General features: G+C 39.1%; 1 protein-coding gene across 7 annotated transcripts in view; it reads right to left on the reverse strand.

Annotated features, from left to right (window-relative positions):
* The window catches only part of NEK10 (NIMA related kinase 10), a 266,308-nt gene that overhangs the window by 193,191 nt on the left and 51,080 nt on the right, over positions 1–22,037 (reverse strand). For all 7 annotated transcript variants that reach the window (XM_055380935.2, XM_055380933.2, XM_055380926.2 and 4 more), the window contains exons 7-14: positions 18,060–18,101; positions 15,857–15,935; positions 14,704–14,771; positions 12,678–12,757; positions 11,611–11,697; positions 8,495–8,719; positions 5,442–5,581; positions 939–1,000 (exon numbers count right to left, since the gene is read on the reverse strand). In XM_055380935.2, coding sequence (XP_055236910.2) covers positions 939–1,000; positions 5,442–5,581; positions 8,495–8,719; positions 11,611–11,697; positions 12,678–12,757; positions 14,704–14,771; positions 15,857–15,935; positions 18,060–18,101 — 783 coding nt within the window. The remainder of the gene's footprint in view (positions 1–938; positions 1,001–5,441; positions 5,582–8,494; positions 8,720–11,610; positions 11,698–12,677; positions 12,758–14,703; positions 14,772–15,856; positions 15,936–18,059; positions 18,102–22,037) is intronic.

The raw sequence follows: 22,037 nt of genomic DNA on the forward strand, positions 1-22,037 counted from the left end.
TATTATAACTGCAAAGAGCTTTATTTGCCTTATTGCATCTAATCTCTGTAACAACTCTGTGAAATTAGTCTATAATTTCCTTGTTTTATACATGAGAAAACCAATACTTAGAGCGGATACATTATTTTTTTAGAAGCCAAGCCAAGAAGTAATAATTCCAGGAATTGAACCTCAATCTGGCCAACTTCAGATGCCCTGTTCTATCAACTACCCCCTTATCTACTGAGTTTCTCTTATGTCCTAATTTAATCATTGATGAGCTGATCCCTTACTAACATATATGGATCTTGAAGTTGGATATCGTAATGACACAACCAAAAATGTTTTCTCTGTAAAATTCACTAAGTAGGAGGTAACTTTTGCGATAGAAACCCATACAAGGGTTGTACATATACATGTGTATATTTATTAATATAGATCTATTAATTTATATTTATGTGTATATATACATATACACACAAACATGTATATATAGCTGTACATATAGTAGATTAATTAGTGGATTATACTTTGCAAAATCAGTTTCTTGGCAATAAATATTTTGTTTGCTGTGTCTCAATCATCATTTTTAACTTAATAATCTGATGCATAGTCTTAATCAAAATGATTGCTGTCCTTACCTTATGGTATTCTATACACCCAGAATTAATGCAATTCAGAGTATCCCTTTTAGAAAGAAAAAATAAAAGGGACCGCACATAACATAATGAAGAAACATCAATTAACCACACGTCAGTCCTTTTTAAGTCAAATGAGTTAAAGGAGGAAGGAGAAGAATATAAAGCAGAACTTTATTAGTTAAATGAGAAATGTTAAAATAGTTTTAAAATCACACAATGGGAATCCCAAAACCTATGTTCTGGGATACAGACTGTACCACAAGGTGAGTTGATTATGAATGGTTATGGAGACCTGACCTTGAGAAGGAGTGCTCTCACCTGAACCACCTGGTGGGCATTGGTGTCGTTGAGCACCAGCTCAGTGAGGGCAGCGCAGCAGGCTGGAATGACAACAATCAAATGCATAGTGTGCATCATTATAATAAATATACTTTCACATAAATACTCTTACTCCACAGGGTATTTTTATTATTTTGCTATTTTTATTAGCAAAGTAACTTCTCAAGAAAAACTAATTTTCCTTTTGGCACAGCTCTGGAAGAAGAGAAGTTGACTTGTAATGGCTTCTAATTCTCCTTCCCATGTAATTCATGTGCATGTCTATTCCACTGCAACCATTTATTGAGCACTTTCTTTGTACCAGGAGGCAAGTACTGCATCTGTCCATTTCATTGTAATCCCCAGTGCCCAACACATGCCTGGCACTTAGCAGGTGCTCAACAAATATATCCATAATGGTTGATAAATAAAAGAATGCTTTAAATATATTATTCAACTCAGTCCTTATAATAAGAGTATGCACTGTGATTACCACTGGTACTGGTGAGAAAACAGTTTCAAAGAGTTACTAGACTAGGCCACACAACCAGTAAGTGGAAATGACCAGCAGTGCAGCCCCAGTGTGCCAGACGTTAAATCCCCAGCCCTAAGCAGCACCACTCTTGCCTCCTGACAGCCACTGTGGCAGCCTTTGGTGGCATTTTGCACTGAGATACTTGTGCTCTCAGAAGTATACCAGACTCTATAGCACAGAGCTCCTATAAAGGATAATTCCATTTTACTGTGCCAAAGATTTTACATATATTCCCATATAATTCTCACAATGATCTTCTATCATTGATACCATGATTATCATCACCATTTTACATAAGCAAAACTGAAGCTTGGAGAAGTTAAGGAACTTGCCCAAGGCCATATAGCCATCAATGAGGGTGGAGCCAAAACTCAGACCCTACTCTTAACCCTTTATGTTTTTAATTTTTATTTTTCCATTTTTATTTAGGTATTAACATGGTTTGGCTGTGTCCCCACCCAAATCTCATCATGAATTGTAATTCCCACAATTCCCACATGTCATAGGAGGAACCTGGCGTGAAGTGATTGAATTATGGGCGTGGGTCTTTCCTGCACTGTTCTTGTGATAGTGAATGAGTCTCACAAGATCTGATGGTTTTAAAAATGGGAGTTTCCTTGCACAAGCCCTCTCTTTGCCTCCTGCCATCCACTTAAGATATGACTTGCTCTTCCTTGCCTTCCGCCATGATTGTGAGGCCTCCCCAGCCATGTGGAACTGTAAGTCCATTAAACCTCTTTCTTTTGGAAATTGCCCAGTCTCAGGTATGTCTTTATCAGCAGCATGAAAATGGACTAATACAGTAAATTGGTACCAGTAGAGTGGAGCTTTGCTGAAAAGATAACAGAAATTGTGAAAGTGACTTTGGAACTGGGTAACAGGCAGAGGTTGGAACAGTTTGGAGGGCTCACAAGAAGACAGGAAAATGTGGGAAAGTTTGGAACTCCCTAGAGGCTTGTTGAATGGCTTTTACCAAATGCTGATAATGATATGGACAATGAAATCCAGGCTGAGGTGGTCTCAGATGAAGATGAGGCAATTGTTGGTAACTGGAGCAAAGGTGACTCTTGCTATGTTTTAGCAAAGAGATTCGTGGCATTTTGCCCCTGCCCTAGAGATGTGTGCAACTTTGAACTTGAGAGAAATGATTTAGGGTACCTGGCAGAAGAAATTTCTAAGCAGCAAAGCATTCAAGAGATGACTTGAATGCTATTAAAGACATGGAGTTTTAAAAGAGGAACACAGCATAAAAGTTTGGAAAATTTGCAGTCTGACAATGCAATAGAAAAGAAAATCTAATTTTCTGAAAAGAAATTCAAGCCTGCTGCAGAAATTTGCCTAAGTAATGAAGAGCCAAATGTTAATCCCCAAAACAATGGGGAAAATTTCTCCAGGCCATGTCAGAGACCTTTGTGGCAGTCCCTCCCATCACAGGCCTGGAGGTTTCAGAGGGAAAAATGGTTTCATGGACTGGACCCAGGGTCCCTCTGCTGTGTGCAGTCTTGGTGCCCTGCATCCCAGCCACTTCAGTCAGGACTAAAAGGGGCCAAGGTACAGCTTAGGCTGTTGCTTCAGAGGGTGGAAGCCCCAAGCCCTGGCAGCCTCCATGTGGTGTTGAGCCTGCATGTACACAAAAGTCAAGAATTAGGGTTTGGGAACCTCTGCCTAGATTTCAGAGGATGTATGGAAATGCCTGGATGCCCAGGCAGAAGTTTGCTGCAGGGGTGGGGCTCTCATGGAGAACATCTGCTAGAGCAGTTCAGAAGGGAAATGTGGGGTCAGAGCCCCCACACACAGTCCCTGCTGGGGTACTGCCTAGTGGAGCTGTAAGAAGCAGGCCACTGTCCTCCAGTAGAATGGTAGATCCACTGACAGTGTGCACAGTGTACCTGGAAAAGCCAAAGAAACTCAACATCAACCCATGAAAGCAGCCGAGAGGGAAGCTGTACCTCACATAGCCACAGGGGCGGAGCTGCCCAAGATCATGGGAACCCACTTACAGCATCAGCGAGACCCAGATGCAAGACATGGAGTCAAAGGAGATCATTTTGGAGCTTTAAGATTTGACTGCCCTGCTGGATTCTGGACTTGCGTGGGGCCTGTAGCCCCTTTGTTTTGGCCAATTTCTCCCATTTGGAACAGCTGTATTTATCCAATGTCTGTACCCCATTGTATCTAGGAAGTAACTGACTGCTTTTGATTTTACAGGCTCACAGGCAAAAGGGACTTGCCTTGTCTCAGATGAGATGTTGGACTGTGGACTTCTGAGTTAATGCTGAAATGAGTTAAGAATTTGGGGGACTGTTGGGAAGGCATGACTGGTTTTGAAATGTGAGGACATACAATTTGGGAGCGGCCGGGAGCAAAATGATATGGTTTGACTGTGTCCCCACCCAAATCTCAATCTTGAATTGTAACTCCCACAATTTTCATGTGTCATGGGAGGAACCCAGTGAGAGGTGATTGAATTATGGGGGTGGGTCTTTCCTGTGCTGTTCTCATGATAGTGAATGAGTCTCACTTGAGATCTGATTGTTTTAAAAATTTTTTTTTTGTAAAACCATTGAAAGTGCACTGAGTTTCCCTGCACAAGCCCTCTCGTGCCTGCCATCATCCATGTAAGATGTGACTTGCTTCTCCTTGCCTTCCACCATGATTGTGAGGCCTCCCCAGCCATGTGGAACTGTAAGTCCATTAAACCTCTTTCTTTTGTAAATTGCCCTGTCTTGGGTATGTCTTTAGCAGCAGCATGAAAATGGACTAATACGGGTATAGAATAAGCTATGTAACGTAAACACATCTTAAGTGTACGGCTCAATGAGATACTACATATCTATGTGCCCTGTAACCATCCTCCACCCAGAGGAATGTGTAGGCTATATTTCCAGTTCTCAAAGGCTCCTTGTGCCTCTTCTCAGGCACTCACTCTCCTATAATTCCACATCTAAGTAACTGTTCTTCTGAATTCTATCACCATCAATCTCATCCACTCTTTGAATGATTGCTAGAAACACTCAGAGCTCTGAGATTCCACTGGATTAGACTTCTGGGAAGTCTTCAAACAGTAAACCCCCAGCACAAGACCTTGTACTGAGACAGGGTCCTTTCAGAGTAAGCAGAAATGGCACTTTGAGGAGGAGCTCCTATGTCCTTGTTTTCACACCATCTATGAAGAAATATCTTCTGTATTCTTCAGGAGAAAATAGTAGACAGCAAGGAAAGCCTGGACTCTCCCACTTCCCCACTCCCTCATTCCCTCTCCTGCAGTCTGCTCTTTCCCCTCAGAGTCCCCCTGTCTCCTGCTGGTCCACACCACACCTCTCTGCTCCCTTTCTGTGGGCTGCTCTAGGGCACCCAAATTGGCCAATAGCACTCAGACTGCACTGTAGCTCCAGTTGTCCCAAAGGCCAGGTGCCCCCAGGCAGGGCACAAACTGCATGACTGCTCAAGGTGGCCCTGCCAAAAAGCGTTGATGCATTGCTGCTCCTGCTTGCATGTGAAAATCCTAGACAGGGCAGCATCTTTCAGTCTTCTCTTTGGAGCTGAAGAAGCATGGGGAAGGTATTCTCTTGCACCTGGTGAGACGAGTGTGTGCACTGTAGGTTCCCCCTTATGTAGGGTGCCCTGGGATCTAGAAAATTCTAGAAAGCATGATTCTGGCCACAGATCAAGCTGTATCCCCTAATCCAGCTTCCCTCATAATAAAGCTAATGTTTTGTCTCCTTATCTCTGACTTCTGTGTTTATCTCTTGCTGGGTTCAGAACACAGAAAACAAGGAAACATTTGTTGTATCATTCATCTGCAAGTCCAACACTGGGACCAAGAAGTTTCTGGCATCCACGTGGATTTCACTTTACATTTTTGTAAACTTCTAAATTGTGCCTACTTACTACTACACTAATCTATGATAGTGAATAATAATACAACACAATAAATTATAGCATATCAAATAATAAAACATAAATACCTGCTTGAAGTGAGAAAGTATTTTCTTGTATTTCCCTAGGGCTCAAGTCTTCTGATAAATGAAGCTGCTGGATTCGGCCTGCAGCGTTTGCACTGGACAGGCTTCCGATGGAGAAGCGATCAGAAACAAAATTTCTGTCTCTGAAAAAGAAAAGTTAATGCATAGACCATTTATCAATTTCCCTTCACCGTCAGTCCTTTCTGTGTCACATTTAAGAAATCTTTGCCTCCCTCAGGTCATGAAGGCAACATTATTGTTTCACTTTCCAATCCACCTGGAATTGATTTTTATGTATGGTGTGCGGTAAGAACCATTTTTTTATGGTTACTGATTTCTCACTATTTATTGAAAAGTGTCCTCTCCCCACTGCTCTACATGGCCACCTTTGTTTTTGAATTTTCTATTTTCCTGGAGTTGATTCACCTGAATACATCTCAGCCTTGATTATTCTCAGTTTTCTTTTTCCATGAACTTTCAATCTTCCTTTATTTTCAGAAAGTTCTCTCCTATCATATCTTGGAAATGTTTGGCCCTTTTCATTTTACTCTGTTCTTCAGGGATCTCAATTACCCACATGTTGAAAACCTGTCTTCTTCTATTGGGCATATCTTTCATTTTCTAATTTCTTTTACTCGTTGGTCTTTTTCTTCTGCATTATATGTAATTTTTTTCAAGCTTACCCTACATTTTACTATTTCCATTTTTTTTCTGGTGATCTAGCTAATTTATTGGTTCTGTAGGTATTATTCAGTCCGTGTTTTCTTTCCTAGCTCTGCAGTCTTCTCCCCTTTTTGTGTCCAAAAATTTGTTTCATCTTTAATCTCATTTCATAAATTCATGCTCTGCTTAATGTCTTTGATGAAATAAAGCATTCGCTTTTCTGTTTACTCAGTACACTTTCTTCCATAATAGGTTCTTCATCTGTCTTTTGCCTGCTTTGTTCCCTTTTGTTTTACATAGTTACCATTTTTTTCCATGTATTTATTTTTTATAGCAGCAACTCTACCTGGATTTCTCTGTGCCTAAATGTAACATGGATGGAGTTTCCTTAACTTCCCTCTCATGTCATCTGGGTCCACTAGTGTCCTCTCTGCAGTGAGCATGGGGAGGGTAATGGAGCTAGGCCTAGGGACAGTCACAGGTGGTGATCTTATCTGTCAACATGATTCTCTTAAAACTCAAATTGTAGGGATCTCTTCACCTGATCAAGAGAGCCCTTTGGGAGCTGCCTTTGAGTTTGGGATGGCAGGTGAACAGGCATGAGAAAGTGTCCTGGAAACTGCCCTGAAAACAGTGCTGTTCATACTCCAGCCACAAGACAGCCTGGAAACGTCTACCCCTAATGCCAGCTGCAGTCAGCCCAGGGTCAGGCACAAGCTCTGAAAAGAAACTGTTTATCCAGCTGGGGTAATAAATTCTCCCAAAGCACCAGTACATATTTAACATAGAATAAGAGTTAAAATATGTCATTGTCCTGGGGAAAGTTTGCTAACATTGCACCATCAAAATGGACTGGAAAATGATACTTTAGATGTGAAAGACCTCTTTTTTACCAAGGATAGTTATGACTTCAGCAAAAGAAGAAAGCTAGATTCAATTCTGTATGAGAAAAAGGCAGGTTTTGTCTTTGAAATTCTGCTTAACTATTACAGAATTTCATTTTATCCTTATGAAAATAGCTGTTCTCCAAGAGGGCAACCCATACCTATTATAATAGGTATGATTGTCCAATAATAAAGAATAACCACCACCATGATCATCATTACCATCGTCATCCCACAAACCTAAATAAAAAACCTTTGGCAATTGTAATTATTTTGACCAAGGGGCTGGCTTATTATGTCACAGCAGTAATGAATGACTTATAATTTATACTATAAAGTAATTGATATTTTTATGTCACATTCATGAAGCAAGTAGATTGTCAACAGTCTATAAATTTTTCCTTTGTTTAGGTAATGACAGATATTGTTAACAAAGCTACTGTTCATGTCTCTACAGTTTATTCTTATGCTTCTGAATGTTCCTTAAGAGAAAATGAAGTTGGTAACACACAGTTCTGCAATATCGCTGGAAGCATAACAAATACAAAGTCATAACAACATTGATTTGATAATATCTAGTTATATGAAAATTGGTAAGTCCCTCTGCTTGTATTAGAATGAGCTTTATTTATGTACTGCAGATCACAAAGACGATCCAGTTCAAGGAGGCATACTCATTTTTAACTTTGGTTCAGCACCCATAGAACTGAATTATACTTTATAACAATATTAGGTAATAGAATCTTCCCATGGATGGTACCACAAGATATTAGTATTAAATACTTCAATCTATTTAATTCAGAAAATACAGAAGTTAGTTTGCAACGTACTTCTAGAGAATTTCAAGTGGGAACTAAACTATCCATTCTCCATGCTCCTGACTTAGAATGTCTCTGGAATTCTACTTTTAAAAGAGAGATAATGCCCACCTTAGAGGACCGTAATGAAGATTAGAGAGAAAAGTAGAGAACTGGACTAGAGTTAGTAACATGGCAACCACTTGATTAATGATACCATCTTTCAAAAACAAGGATTGTACACCTGCTCCTTTCATATAGGCTTTGTTTTCTCTTTATAGATAATAACATATGTGCACACACAAACATTTTAGGAAAATATTAGTAATCATTATACTTGGAATGACAAAATGCATATACTAATTCAAGGAAAAGGTGGCAAGACAAAGGTTTTTTTTAGGTTACTGGATTCCCATTCAGCCTTCATTATATTTGCAGACTGATGGCCTTCTATATTCCCAGCACTGTACTGGAGGTTGGTGATGCAAAGATAAATATATCTGGGTCCCCAAGGAATTTAAAAGATGAATGCCCCTGACATTGATTTAGAACATGCTTGTGACAAGTCTAGATGACTTTGGAAAGCATGAATTACCAAAGAAACCCCAAAGCAGGAGGGAACGAGGTGACACACACCAATCTGCCATCTCGTCACAGAGTCCCCAGACTTCAACAAACAGGGCAAAGTAGGCCAAAGCCCACTTTTACTCACCCTCGTAAAATATGAAGAAGCTGTTTGATGCCTCCCCAAATGCGAATTTCCACACTGGTCTCAGGGTCTTCACAAACCTGTACCAGAATCCAGACAATGCTCCAGAGGAGCTTCAAGTGGTCAGAGTGGAGCAGACTGAGGAGGACAGGTATCCCCTCACAGAGCTTCACCTGCTCTTTCACCTGGGGCTCTGCACAAAGTAGGCGCAGCAACTCCGCTGTTAGTCTGAAAGGGGTACAGAGGGTGGGGTGAGAATCACAGCATCATGAGTTGATTACTTTACATTAAGACTAAAGCTATCATCAGTGCATGAAATATAACCCTAACATTTTGTAAGTCATGGGTCAACGTGCCATTTTCTGTAAGGAGCCCGATCAAAGCCAAACACTTTTAGCTTTACTAACTGTACAATCTGTGTCACAACTACTCAGCTATGCTGAGATAGCATGAAAGCAGCCATAGACAACATATAAAAATAAATTCGCATCCCTATGTTAAAATAAATCTTTATTTACAAAAATAAGCAGTGGAATAAACTTAGACTGTAGGTCATAGTTTGCAGACCACTGTTCTAAATTATAGGCTCGTTGCATCATCATTGGTCTGATTAAAAACCTACTGACCAGCATTGGCAGGGCATGGTGGTGTGTGCCTGTAATCCCAGCCACTTGGGAGGCTGAGGCAGAAGAATTGCTTGAACCCAGGAGGCAGAGGTTGCAGTGAGCCGAGGTCACTTGCCACTGCACTCCAGCCTGGGTGACAGAGCGAGACTCTGTTTAAAAACAAAAACAAAAACAAAACACAAACCTACTGACCAGTAAATAGGTATCAAGGACAAACAATGACATCTGCATTGTGCTAAAGACTAAAATAATAATAATAATAATAATAAAAGCCTTATTCTAGTCTTCAGAAACTTAGTATGCAATTGCAAAATAAGACATTCTTAGAAAATGTCAAAAACACTACAATGCAGGTAAGTTAAGGGCAAAGCACTCAGTTACTATATACTCAGTGCAAAGTGCATTAAATTGATGGTAAAGACACAAGGTTCAGCTGTGCCATGAAATATTATGATGATAAATGTTTTATAGAATCATCCTTAGTCCTCCAGTTTCATACTCTAAACACTCCCCTCCTGGATGGTGTCATCCATTCCCATGATTTCAAACACTCTTTCAACCCTGTCATCATGATCTCAGCCCAGGCATTGCTCCTAACTTCCAGAAGTTTTAGCCACATGGATATTCCACAAGTACTCTCCATACTACCCCTAAACTCAAAGTCATTAGCCTCCCCCCCAGGTCTATTCTTCACCTTATATCCCCGATCTTGACTCATGGCACCACAATATTTTCAGTCTTCCAAGCCACAAGACTGGGAGTCATCAAGACACATACTCCTCTTTTCACACTCCTCCACTGTCAGTCAAGAGCTCTTAGTGTTTTCTATTTCCTGGGCAACTGTTGGGATTCTTTTGAACACCAGGCAGCTAGGTAACCCCACTGCTCCTCCCATCCTTGTAACCCTTGGTCATGCTCAAGATATAAACCCCTCTTTCATCTACCTCTCCAATATTCTCATTCTCATATGGCTTTCTCATTCCTTTCCCCTGAGCTGATTATCTATGCCTCCTCTCCCTCCCAAATTTTGTGCTCTGACATTAATAATAAATGTTCCTTGATAAATAGTATTCTTCACCTTCACAAACTTTCTACACCAAACATCCTCTCCTTGTTTTAAGTGGATCTCAATGTGTGGATATAAACAAACACCCCCACCTCACTCCCACATACACTGCTATCAAAGTGATCTTTCCTAAAACAAATTTGATCATGCTTAAAATGTTTCCATGAGTCCCCATAATGTTCGTGATAAAATTCACATCGTTATTTATCAGAGACCATCATGACCTGGATAAAGGTGTCTTGTTGCCTTATCTACAAAATACGGGAAAAATAGGGTTAATGTGCAGATCACATGAGTTAATAAGCAAAGTGATTAGAGCAAGTCTTGGCATATAGAAAACACTGATCAAAGTTAGCTACATTTTAAATTTATCATTAACTATCTGTTCTAGTTCTCTGGCACTTTTGTTCTTATGCTCCTGCTGTGCCCAACCATCACATTCCTCTAACACACCCAATTTCATGCCTCCATGTCCAAGCACATACTGTTTTTATGTTGTCTCTCTCTCTCTGCCTAGATATCTCCTCTTTCCTCCAGGAAACTTTGCATGACTCCACATTCTAATTGGGAAGTCTCTGCTCCATGCTCCCAGAGTACCCTGTGCATCTGTCTACTGTATCAGTTATAGCACTGTTTGACCCTCTTCTACACTACATATTTATAACTTACTCATCTTTGGTTTTCAACACCTGGTACCAAGCTTGGAACCTTGTTTGTTCAGATAGCCAAGTCTATAAGTATTATCTATATTTAATGCTCTTTTATGAGAGTTTTGAAGAAGAATCCAAAAGGATTTACTATGAGTTCAGTGTCAGGGCTTCATTGCTGGAGATTTCTTTTTATCTATTTTGCCTCTTTAGAAAATTACTCAACTAAATATCAAATGATGTAGATTGCAACTCTATTTAAGTACAATCTAATAACTATTTGGATAGTTATTAGAACAATATGCAGTTCAAGTAAAAATGAATCCATTTTACTCTAGATTTTGAGTTATCATAGCAGGTGATCACAAAACAAGTCAGTTGCTATCTTATTTTACTTGCCTTCATGCAAATGGATTTTAGCAATCTAATCACTTATTGTAATATACAATTTGAAATTACTAAAACTAGAGCCACCTCAGAGTTTCTTTCCCTAAAAAGGCAGGATATAAATAAATGCAATAAACAAAACATTAAAAATGATACCATAAAAATTTATTTCATCAGCTTCTATGCCCAGATCTAGAAGTAATGCACGACTAAACATAAATGGATATACTTCTTTGCTCTATTTTCTTTATATAAACTTAAACAGAAAATAAATGCCAAGCTGACTCATCATATTCAGTTACAATATAAATAACATGACGTAATAAAAATAATAACAAATGTTTCTGTCAAATAAGGCACTGCATTGTCTTTTTCTACTGTTAGCAATCCTACCTTTTAGAAAGCAAGTCATATTCATGTAAAATCATCAACAGATTTTCTACAATGTTGAGTTCACTTATCTTCTCCCTACATTCTTGACTATAAATTGAAAAATATTAGCAATTACAAAAAGCATATTTTGCTAGATCCATTTATTAGTCCTTTTTCAAACTGGTATAAAGAACTGCCCGAGACTGGGTGATTTATAAAGGAAAGAGCTTTACTTGACTCACAGTTCAGCATGGCTAGGGAGGCCTCAGGAAACTTACAGTCATGGTGGAAGATAAAGGGGAAGCAAGGCACCTTCTTCACAAGGCAGCAGGAAGGATAAGTGCCGAGCCAAGGGGGAAGAGCCCCTTATAAAACCATCAGATCTCATGAGAACTCACTCACTATCATGAGAACAGCATGGAGGAAATGGCCCCATGATTCAATGACCTCCACCTGGTCTCTCCCTTGACATGAGGGAATTATGGGGGTTATAGGGATTACAATTCAAGATGAGATTTGGGTAGGGACACAAAGCCTAACCATATAAATTCATTTATTTAATATCCTAGCTCCAATATTATCTTGGGAGAAGAGATCAAAAAACAAAAGGAACCATATGTTATTCACAGAAAAGCAATGGTCCACTTATTGTCATAAAAACATTTAAAGTAATCATGACATTTATAAGAGGAAAGATCTTCTTGAAAATTTTTCAAAGCCCACAAATGTTTGAAAACGTTCTGTATGTTAAAATTCACAGGTAAGAATGAATTAAGACAGTCAGAAAGATTCAACTGCCAAAGAAATATTATGGTAATTTTGAAATTAGAAGTAACTGAGGGTTAGATGAAAAGACTAAATATTTCCAGTCAGGAAATAAAAAGAAAATTTTAAACTGCAATTTGCCTTTCCAGTTTTAATTTTTAAATAATGCCTTCTATCCAGGATTCTCTTCAACATGTTATTTCACACTTATTTATCAAGAAATTGTATTAAGTAGTTGACAAAGTAACTGATTATTTTGCATCCTTACCACCTAAATTGCTATAGTAGCAGAACTGGAAAGTATATTAGAATACACTACTTACCTTTCTGCTAAACTAGCCAGAGCCAGAAGGGAACCCAATAGAACATTAGTATCTCGGGCACCAAGTAAATTTACTAATGTCTGAAAAATGAAGTAAAATAAAGTTTAATTATATAAGTACTACAAGCTTCTTTTTTCAACATTAACATTAATTTATTTTCCATTACCAGCTGCTTGAATGACAAAATGCTTCCCTCTTAAGATCATACAGGCTTAACTGTTTTTTTTTTTTTTGCTTAGTAGTTTATAATGTATGTGCATATACAATTAAGCACAAATTATATATAATGTTAAAGCTGCTCTCTCTTATGTTTTTTTCTTAATGTTATCTACTGAAATTTTTTCATGGCATTAAATACATCTTTATAAACACTTTTTGTCAATATAATCAAGTTGTTTATTTTATTATGGCTTTACCCATAGAATAGTGAAAAAATATTATGCCCTATCAAGCCTTATGCAGCTTCCTTTTTATTTTTTGCAGTCAATATAAAAGTTTATCTTAAAAAGAGTTTTATTAAACATTCAAAATATCCAGTTCTTTACAGATGGCAGGAGTCCATCTCTCCTTACTTTGGAACTCTTGAGAGTAACCTCTTGTAGCCATTCCTTGTCCAGGAAGGAAGAAAAGGCATCAAGCTACATGACCAGCCTGGTTCTCATACATCCTTCTATTTCCATGTGCCCAAGTATTCTCTGCCCCTTCTGATCCCACACTGGGAAGAACCAGGAAGATTAATGACATAAATTACAATAGTGGTAGTGATCAGCCATTGAGAACTCACTTTGAGCCAGGCATTGTGCTAGGCACTTTCCAAATTATGAAATGATTTTTCAACAAAATATTGAAACCTTCATTCTTTTGCCAAACTAAACAAGATATGAATACTATTGAGCATTCCATTTGCCTCTCAGATTTCTAATTGATGTTGAAAGTGCATCACTGATGCTCCCAAGCATCATCCTAACTAACATGACTTAGCTGGAAGTCTGTAGCTTGTCAGTGGCTTTCCCTGAATTCTCATTAAGGCAAATTTTCTTATTCGGAAAATTCTCTACATTTTCAGAATGTGGAGTGCCCCTGAAAAGTGTCTCCCAAAATGTCTCAGGTCAGAGCTGCAACCTGCGCAACAACTGCTAAGGTAATTTTTATGTTTTCAGTATATGGATTTTTTGCCTTTATGATTTCATTTTATCTTAATGAAGTTATCATTATCTTTATTTGTCTGGTCCTTTCCTCTTTTTCTTCTCTCTTTCTTCTCTGTCTTCTAATGTTTTCCAAACTTCAATCCGTTACATACCATTTTCACAATTTTTGCCATATTCAATTAACATCTTTAATGTTAACTCAAAAAAAATTTTTCCAATTGTAAGCAATAATATCTGTGAAATAGCTGGCTACTGAAACAAAAAACGTTGACGTGTATATCACCTAGAATCATCCTCTAGATCATGAGCAGCATGTGTTAACACATTTTAGGCAATCTTGCTCCCATATACACTAGAAAGTGGCTTCCCGGGATATGAAACTCAACAGGTTACTGAAACTTGGCTCCACATGGCTACAGTCTAAACAGTTTTGCTATAAATATAGTCTGTTTTGACCTACAATGGCAATCATATATGGTTCAAACTAATATAGCCCCACGTGCCATATGGAATTTATATGTATACATATGTACATTTTGTTTATTTCTGTTGACTTATTTATAAATGCACACCTAGGGTGAGTTTATACATAGCTGGGGCTTTTCAAATAACATTTAAGTAATAAACCTAGTTGGTATTAAATGGCATAGGAAAAAACAAGAAAAGAGTTCCAGAAAACTTGTATTTATTATATCTCTATTAACTTGTAATGCTGGTGAAGAACATAAAAGGGTTGACAAAGATCCACAATCTCAGGCCAGGCTGGTAGGTTTGTGGATTCTAATTACACATGACTTAACCGCAAAGGCTCTGAACTTCCCCAATGTGAACTATTGCCATAGGGAGCTGAAGCATTAACTCTTTCAGGGGCCACTCACCTTGTGGGCTCCGCTTGTGGTGACCCATTCTCTTTGATCTTTGACTGCAGCAAGTTTCTGAAAAATATCTATAAAGAAAAGAAAGAGCGCAAAGAGGCATCCAGAGATTAAAGAGGGAGTACTTCCAGGAGCACAGATCTGCAGTGCATATGGGCAGGCAGAGAAAGGGCAAAGGGAACAAACACAGCATGAAAGGAACAACAGATGCAGGAGCAGCGTGGCTACTTTTTTACCCCAAGAATTACTCCTCAAGCCCCACTGGTATTTATTTTGTAATATTATTGTAATAATGAAATATAAAAATACCAAAAAAGGCAAACCTCTCTTTCCACTTGAAGTTCCTTAACATCATTACCAGTTCAAAGTGAGGCCTATTCTTCAAAGATCCTCTCTGTGAAGATTTCAGCTTATAAAGAAGAGAGGGAAGGCCAGCAAATGAGAGGAACCTGCATGTTTCCTCAGCTGAGGAAAATAGTCATCCTCAAAGAGACTTCCTAGTGCCCAGGGCTTGCCATAAACTCTTCTCTCCCCGGATCTGAGAATCACTGTGCTGCTCCACAAGCAGATATGAAGAGCCAGTCCAGTCACACAAAGAAAACGGACGGGCATCCCACATGGCAGGACGTCTGTGACTCATCAAAGCTGGAGTGCAGGACAGCAGGGCTGGGAAGAGCCTCCAACGGGAGAAGACTGAGTGACTAAGGAATACCTCACACTCACAGTCCAATGTTTTCACATTCGCAGCATCAGATAAGGTTTGTTGTTATTTTTCTTTTTCATGCCCTGGATGTTTCAGATTCTATGAGGTAGGTAATCATGATTAACCCAACTTTATAGAAAAAAAACTAGAAAGTCTCTGACATTTTAACAGAAATAAAAAGACGCAAAAATAGATTTTACCAAAATTTGCTTTTATGGAAGCCTCTCTTGCATTAAATAAATTGTGCTTTTCAAGGTAAAGGTTGTAATCTAAACATCTTTCTTCGGCTGTATGTTGCCACTGAATATAACAATTGGCCTGGATGCTCAACACCTGAGCTGTGTGTGCAAACATTAATAAATATTTAAAGTATCCTTGTTTCCTGCTGCAAACACCATATTGCTTTTTCTAGCAAGTCCACAAAAATGGCTGTGTCCCGGCAATAACACTTACATGTCATGTTGACCAGCTTGTCCACGGTGTGCTGCTCTTCTCCATAGCCGAGGTACTCATTGGCTACAATCTCCATATACTGCATGAAGGACCAAACCAACAAGCCAGTCAGGACACCAAAAGCACACAAGGAAGCAAGGAACAAGATGCTGCAGTTCTTAAAATAAACTGTAGGTGGCACAACAGATTCATCAAATAATACTCTCATGCTCCTGAAAGTTATCGCTCAAGTGCAAAAGGTGGCTGGGTTTCTAGATTCTTTGGCTTCTCTTGCATGCTATGAAGTTGAGGGAAAGACCATCTCAAGACTCTATAAACTCTCGAAAGTCTCAAAATGACTCTTAACTAAGTTTGTTGTGTAATTTAGTATCCAAATACAAGATACATATAAGATACATAATACATGGTATATAGAATGTTTATTCTTCAATGTATCTTTTTAGGAGAATTTTTTATAATACATTGTATATATTTTACTGACATTATATTTTATAAGCTCTGAATATATGTCTAACCAGCATACATGCAGTTAGCAATAATCAGAATAAAATGGGTACTGAGTAGTCCGATAGAATCACTGTGGATAATGATTATAATAAGAAACAGGCTAAGGGAAACAGGTAATTTCTAATATTATAGTGGAAGTGAAAATGGATAAGAAGATGCTTTGTAACATAATCTTATGAAATATTAAGTTATTAAATGAGGTACACCTCTAGTCAATTTAAAAGGTTCTTGAAAACAAAAAATAAACATGAATCAATTTTCTAAGAATATAATAAAATAAAGTAGATTTAATGTTAAATTGCTTCCAACTTAATCTTCCATTAATTATTCAGAATGAGTTTGCAGGGCCACATGTTTATTATGAAAATCATTCTTTCTGTAAACATTATACAGGTTTTAGGAGACTAGCCTGTTCCAACTCAAAAACGTGATCAGAAATTTTGTTTTATTGCAGCCTGGCCAACATGGTGTAACCCTGTCTCTACTAAAAATACAAAAAAAGAAAAAAAGATCCGGGCATGGTGGCGCATGCCTTTAATCCCAGCTACTTGGGAGGCTGAGGCACAAGAATCACTTGAACTCGGGAGGCAGAGGTTGCAGTGAGCTGACATCACACAACTGCACTTCAGCCTGGGTGACAGAGTGAGACCCTATCTCAAAAAAAAAAAAAAAAAAAGAAAGAAAGAAAAAGAAATTTTGTTTTATTGTATTAATAAATGCAAGCCTCTGAGTTGCTCAGTATATATATTCACTTGCTTACCCTCCCTCAGTAGTTAGCAAAGCAGAAAAATAAATAAGGTCAAGATCATTCCTTTCTTTGTCATCTATTTATTAGTATTTTAGTGAGCACAGTAATCATTTTCTTGTTTGAAAATGTTTTGAACATCTTCATAATCAGTTTATTATCTTGCCAGGCCCAGTGGCACACACCTGTAATCCCAGCTACTCAGGAGGCTGAAGCAGGAGGATTGCTTGGGCCCAGCATTTTGAGACCAGCCTAGGCAACATAGTAAGACACCGTCTCAAATATATATACATATATATATATACGTATTTCTTTTCCTCCCACCATATGGTATATACAATGTTAAGGGCTTGAGCCTTCCAGCCATCGCCCCTTTTGTTGTTGTGAGGCGGAGTTTCGCTCTGTTGCCCAGGCTGGAGTGCAGTGGTGCAACTTCAGCTCACTGCAACCTCCGCCCCCCAGGTTCAAGCAATTCTCTGCCTCAGCCTCCCGAGTAGCTGGGATTATAGGCACCTGGCACCATGCCTGGCTAATTTTTGTATTTTTAGTAGAGACAGGGTTTCACCATGTTGGCCAGGCTGGTCTCAAACTCCTGACCTCAGGTGATCCATCCACCTCAGCTCCCCAAAGTGCTAGGATTACAGGTGTGAGCCACCGCACCTGGCTGCCTATTTCTTATTATTACTAGCTAAAGACATGTGACCTTTTATAGCACTTTCTCATTTCATCAGGCTGAGTAAAGTGAGCCCAATTAGCCAGAACAAAATGTCGTGGGTTCCTCCCTGCTCTGTGAGTATCATGCCTCACACTCACACTTAACGCTGTCTGTCCCTCTCTGGGGCAGACAGCATAACATAGGAAAGCCACCTTTTGTCACATACCCTTTTAATTCTTGCTCAGAGCAGGCACAAAATGAAAAGGCAAGACCAGCCACCACAAAAGGAATCTTACCTGAGCTAGGTTTTCAATGCCACCCAAGCTATGGAGTATTTCCTAATAAAATAAAAGCAACAAAACACATGTAAATGATGAGGGTGGAGGGGGAAGTATATTTTACATGCAATTTCTTTACTAAGTTGTCATATTTATAATTATTTTGTGAAGGTCTACATTCTAATATAAATACGGAAAACTTACAGTATGTCATTCATACTACCTTTAAAATAAACTATTAATAAATATGAAAGTTGGGTTGAGATCAAGAGAATAAATCTGTGCTCAGAACCGCAGCCTGCCCCTTCATTCTTCTTACCTCCTCCTGTGTCATCATAAAATGTTCGAGTTGAGAAGAGCCATTAGACACCATTTCATTCGATATTCTCATGTTACAGATGAGGAAAACCAAGACACAGAAAGAAAACCATTTTGCATAACTGACGAACCTGGATGAGTTCATCACCAAACTCCAAGAACCCTCCGCTAGGTCTCTGCCTAGTGTCCATGAACCAGCAGCACCTGCATTACCTGGGAGCTGAACAGAAATGCAGAATCCTGCACCCACCCCAGACCTACTCAATCATACTGCGTTTCAACAAGATCTCCAGGTCATACGCACGTACAGTACAGTTTGGGAAGCATTGCTCTAGGACAGAAAGAGTTTCTCAAAATTATTAGATGAATGATCTTATTAGACCCATGCTCTAAATAAATGTAAAGATAATTTTTGACAATGTCTCCTGATACAGGACTTTCAATTGTGAAATGGACCAGCCTAGAGATCTACTAATAGTAAGTGCTCTTAGGTTAGCCACAGTGTCATTTATCTATAGACAAATATTCTCAGGTGGCTTTAACCTGCTTAATTACATCTGTATTGACATCTCTCTCCTTACTTAACATGCCCACAAGGAAGTTATTTGAAACATAAACAAGAGCCATAATTTCAATTCTGGGAAGTGCACAGGGACGAGTACATGAGCGTGGGAGAGAATAGTCTAGTTCTGCCATGAAGCCAGTGAGTGGGCAGACTGGGAAAAGGCACAGGGGCCTTTTTCTCTCAAGGCCTCCTGGGTCAAGGTTTCCATACTCTGTATAAAGTGAACTTGGAAATACTGAACACACTTACATCTAAATTAAATTTTAAAAGAACATTTAGAACTCAATTAAAAATAGTTCTATGACTACCTACTAATTTGAAGCCTCATCAATGTTATTCACTCTAGAAGAGCTATAATTAAAGAGCACGAGAATATTGTACATATGATCTCTATTTATGGTAGGAGGTTTTGTACACATAAAAATTAAAATAACATTTAAAACCAGTTATATTTATTCAACAAACATTTTTTCCATTCCACTTATGTAAAATCCTTGAGTTAGGCTCTGGAGACACACATATGTAGATGGCAGGGGTGCGCTTTGCTGAGCTGTAAGCAAGCGTAAGGTGGGTATACAAACAACTAGAACTTAAGACAGAACGAGATAAGTGTTAAAAGTAAATTATACATGCAGTGTTATGAGGGGCCAGAATAGAGACACCTCATTCCTGCTGAGAGGACTAAGAGACACCTCATGTGGGTGGTGGTCTCTAAATGGGGACTGGAAGGATGGATGGATTTGCCAAGTAAAGATCGGGAAGAGGTGAAAATAAAGGAGATTCCAGCAAAGAGAATAGGAGGCTCAAAGGTGAATAGAAATTGTGCAGACAAAACGTCAAGACATGCTGTAATTCGAGAGAAGCAGTTCTGTAACTCCATGGAGGGCATTAGTGGGAAAAAATGTTAGACAATTAGGGTGGATTCACACTGTGGGGGGACTTAGATGTGAGCCTGAATTTGAACGTTTTCATGCAGACCATGATACCCAATGAAAACGTGTGAGCAAGGGACTGGCCAGAATTAGCTGTGGGGACTTCCTTCTAGTCATAAAATGAACTGGAGATGGGGAGCGTTATCAACTGGGAGCTCAGTGGGGGGTCAGTGACAGCAGGAATAAGAATGGAGAGAAAGGGGTAGTATTTGAAGCGATATGATCAACTGAACATGAAGAAAGATTGGAAGAAAAGAAGCAAAGTCAAAGACATGAGTCTATTTAAGTGGGAGTGGCTGGGCACAATGTCATAATTAACTAACACAGGGAAAGAGAAAGGAATAGGCTGAGATAGAGCAGAGGACTCTATTTCGGACATACTGCAGTACCGCAGGCCCAGGTGAAAAAAATACAACAGGCCACAGAAAATGAGGTGAGGGCAAAAGACTAAAATCTGGGAGTTGTTCACATGAAGGAGATTCATCTGAAGCTTGGGAGTGGGAAGACACCAAGGAAAGAATAATGTTTAAATGGTCATGGTAATGTTATTTTTAAATGTTTGCCATGACAATAAATTTATTCAATAATTTTGATGATATGGGACTAACTCAATGTTTCCTAAACCATGTCCTGGAAACAGTCATTTTATTTTGTGCAGTGGATGGAATTAGGCATTCTACCAAAAAAAAAAAAAAAAAAAAGAAAAGAAAAGAGAGAGAGAGACAGAGAGAAAGAGAGAGTTTTATTGTCCAATCAGCTTGGGAAATGTAAAACAGATTTAACAAATTCTCTATCTCAGGACTCTTTGGCGCTGCTGTGCACTATAAGTCTCTTAAAGAAGAACTAGTGTGCAGCTTTTTCTAAACATCCCTAACCAAAGCACACTTCGTTTCCCAGGACACGTATTACTCCTGTGGAATAAAGTTTGAGAAGTGCTGCTATAGAGTAGAAGAATGAGAAAGACGCTTACTCCCTCTTAGAGAATTTTGTCATTATGTTATGTACTCAAGAATTTAACCTTCATTTATGAAATGAACACTTTCCCTCCATGCTCCCATGGAAAGTGGAGCAAGGCCAGGAGATTGCTCACAGACCCTGGTCTTTCTTGCATTTCCTTTCCTTATACCAACAGGACTGTACTAACCCGAGAGTGTAAACTAAAGAAAACCATGACTACAAGGTATGTATACACATGGGCTTAACACTTCTAGTTACTGACCTGAAAAGCAAATATGACTGCAAGCTTAGATTACAGCAATGCGCCCTGTGTGCCCTTTTAGCCCTGAGCATCTTTCCCTTGTCACAGGCCAGAGGGCCATAAAACTGGTTTCTATATTTCTGAGTCTAATGACTTGGAGAAAATTCCCTGGGTAATCTGAACTTTAGTTCAATCTGTAAACTGTGAACCATGTCCTTCCTAAGCTTACCCCCTGAATTGTTCCTTTTTTAAAAAAAATAGACTCAATAATATAATACTGGTAAAAAGTATGTTTTCAAAAATGGAGCACATTTTGCCAATATATTTTTATTACAGCCAAAACTGTCATTTCCATTTAGGTGCTCTCATCCTAAGCCTACGTGGCAACTAAATCAATGAATGCTGAACACACTGCATAACTTTTAACACTGAATCACTGACATGACCATTTACTCCTCTGTTCAAAAATCATCAGTGGCTCCATAAAGTTTATTTATTTATTTATTATTTATTTATTTATTTTGAGACAGAGTCTCCCTCTGTTGCCCAGGCTGGAGTGCAGTGGCACGATCTTGGCTCACTGCAAGCTCCGCCTCAAGGGTTCACGCCGTTCTTCTGCCTCAGCCTCCCCCAGAGGCTGGGACTACAGGCACCCGCCACCACGCCCGGCTAATTTTTTCTATTTTTTAGTAGAGACGGGGTTTCACCGTGTTAGCCAGGATGGTCTCGATCTCCTGACCTCCTGATCCACCCACCTCGGCCTCCCAAAGTGCTGGGAGTACAGGCGTGAGCCACCACGCCCAGCCAAAGTTTATTCTTTGGTTATGATTTTAATGCCCCTCTGTGGACTGGCCTTTACCTATCTTTCTAGGTTTGGAACAGTAACCACTCTTCTAAAAGGCTTGGTATACTCGATTTGCAGGAGGATGAGAAAAAAGGAAATACAAGAGATACTTCTAAAGTTTTCTACCGTAAGTCTGACA

Source organism: Gorilla gorilla, chromosome 2, assembly GCF_029281585.2.
Source record: "Gorilla gorilla gorilla isolate KB3781 chromosome 2, NHGRI_mGorGor1-v2.1_pri, whole genome shotgun sequence".
NCBI classification, from domain to species: domain Eukaryota; kingdom Metazoa; phylum Chordata; class Mammalia; order Primates; family Hominidae; genus Gorilla; species Gorilla gorilla.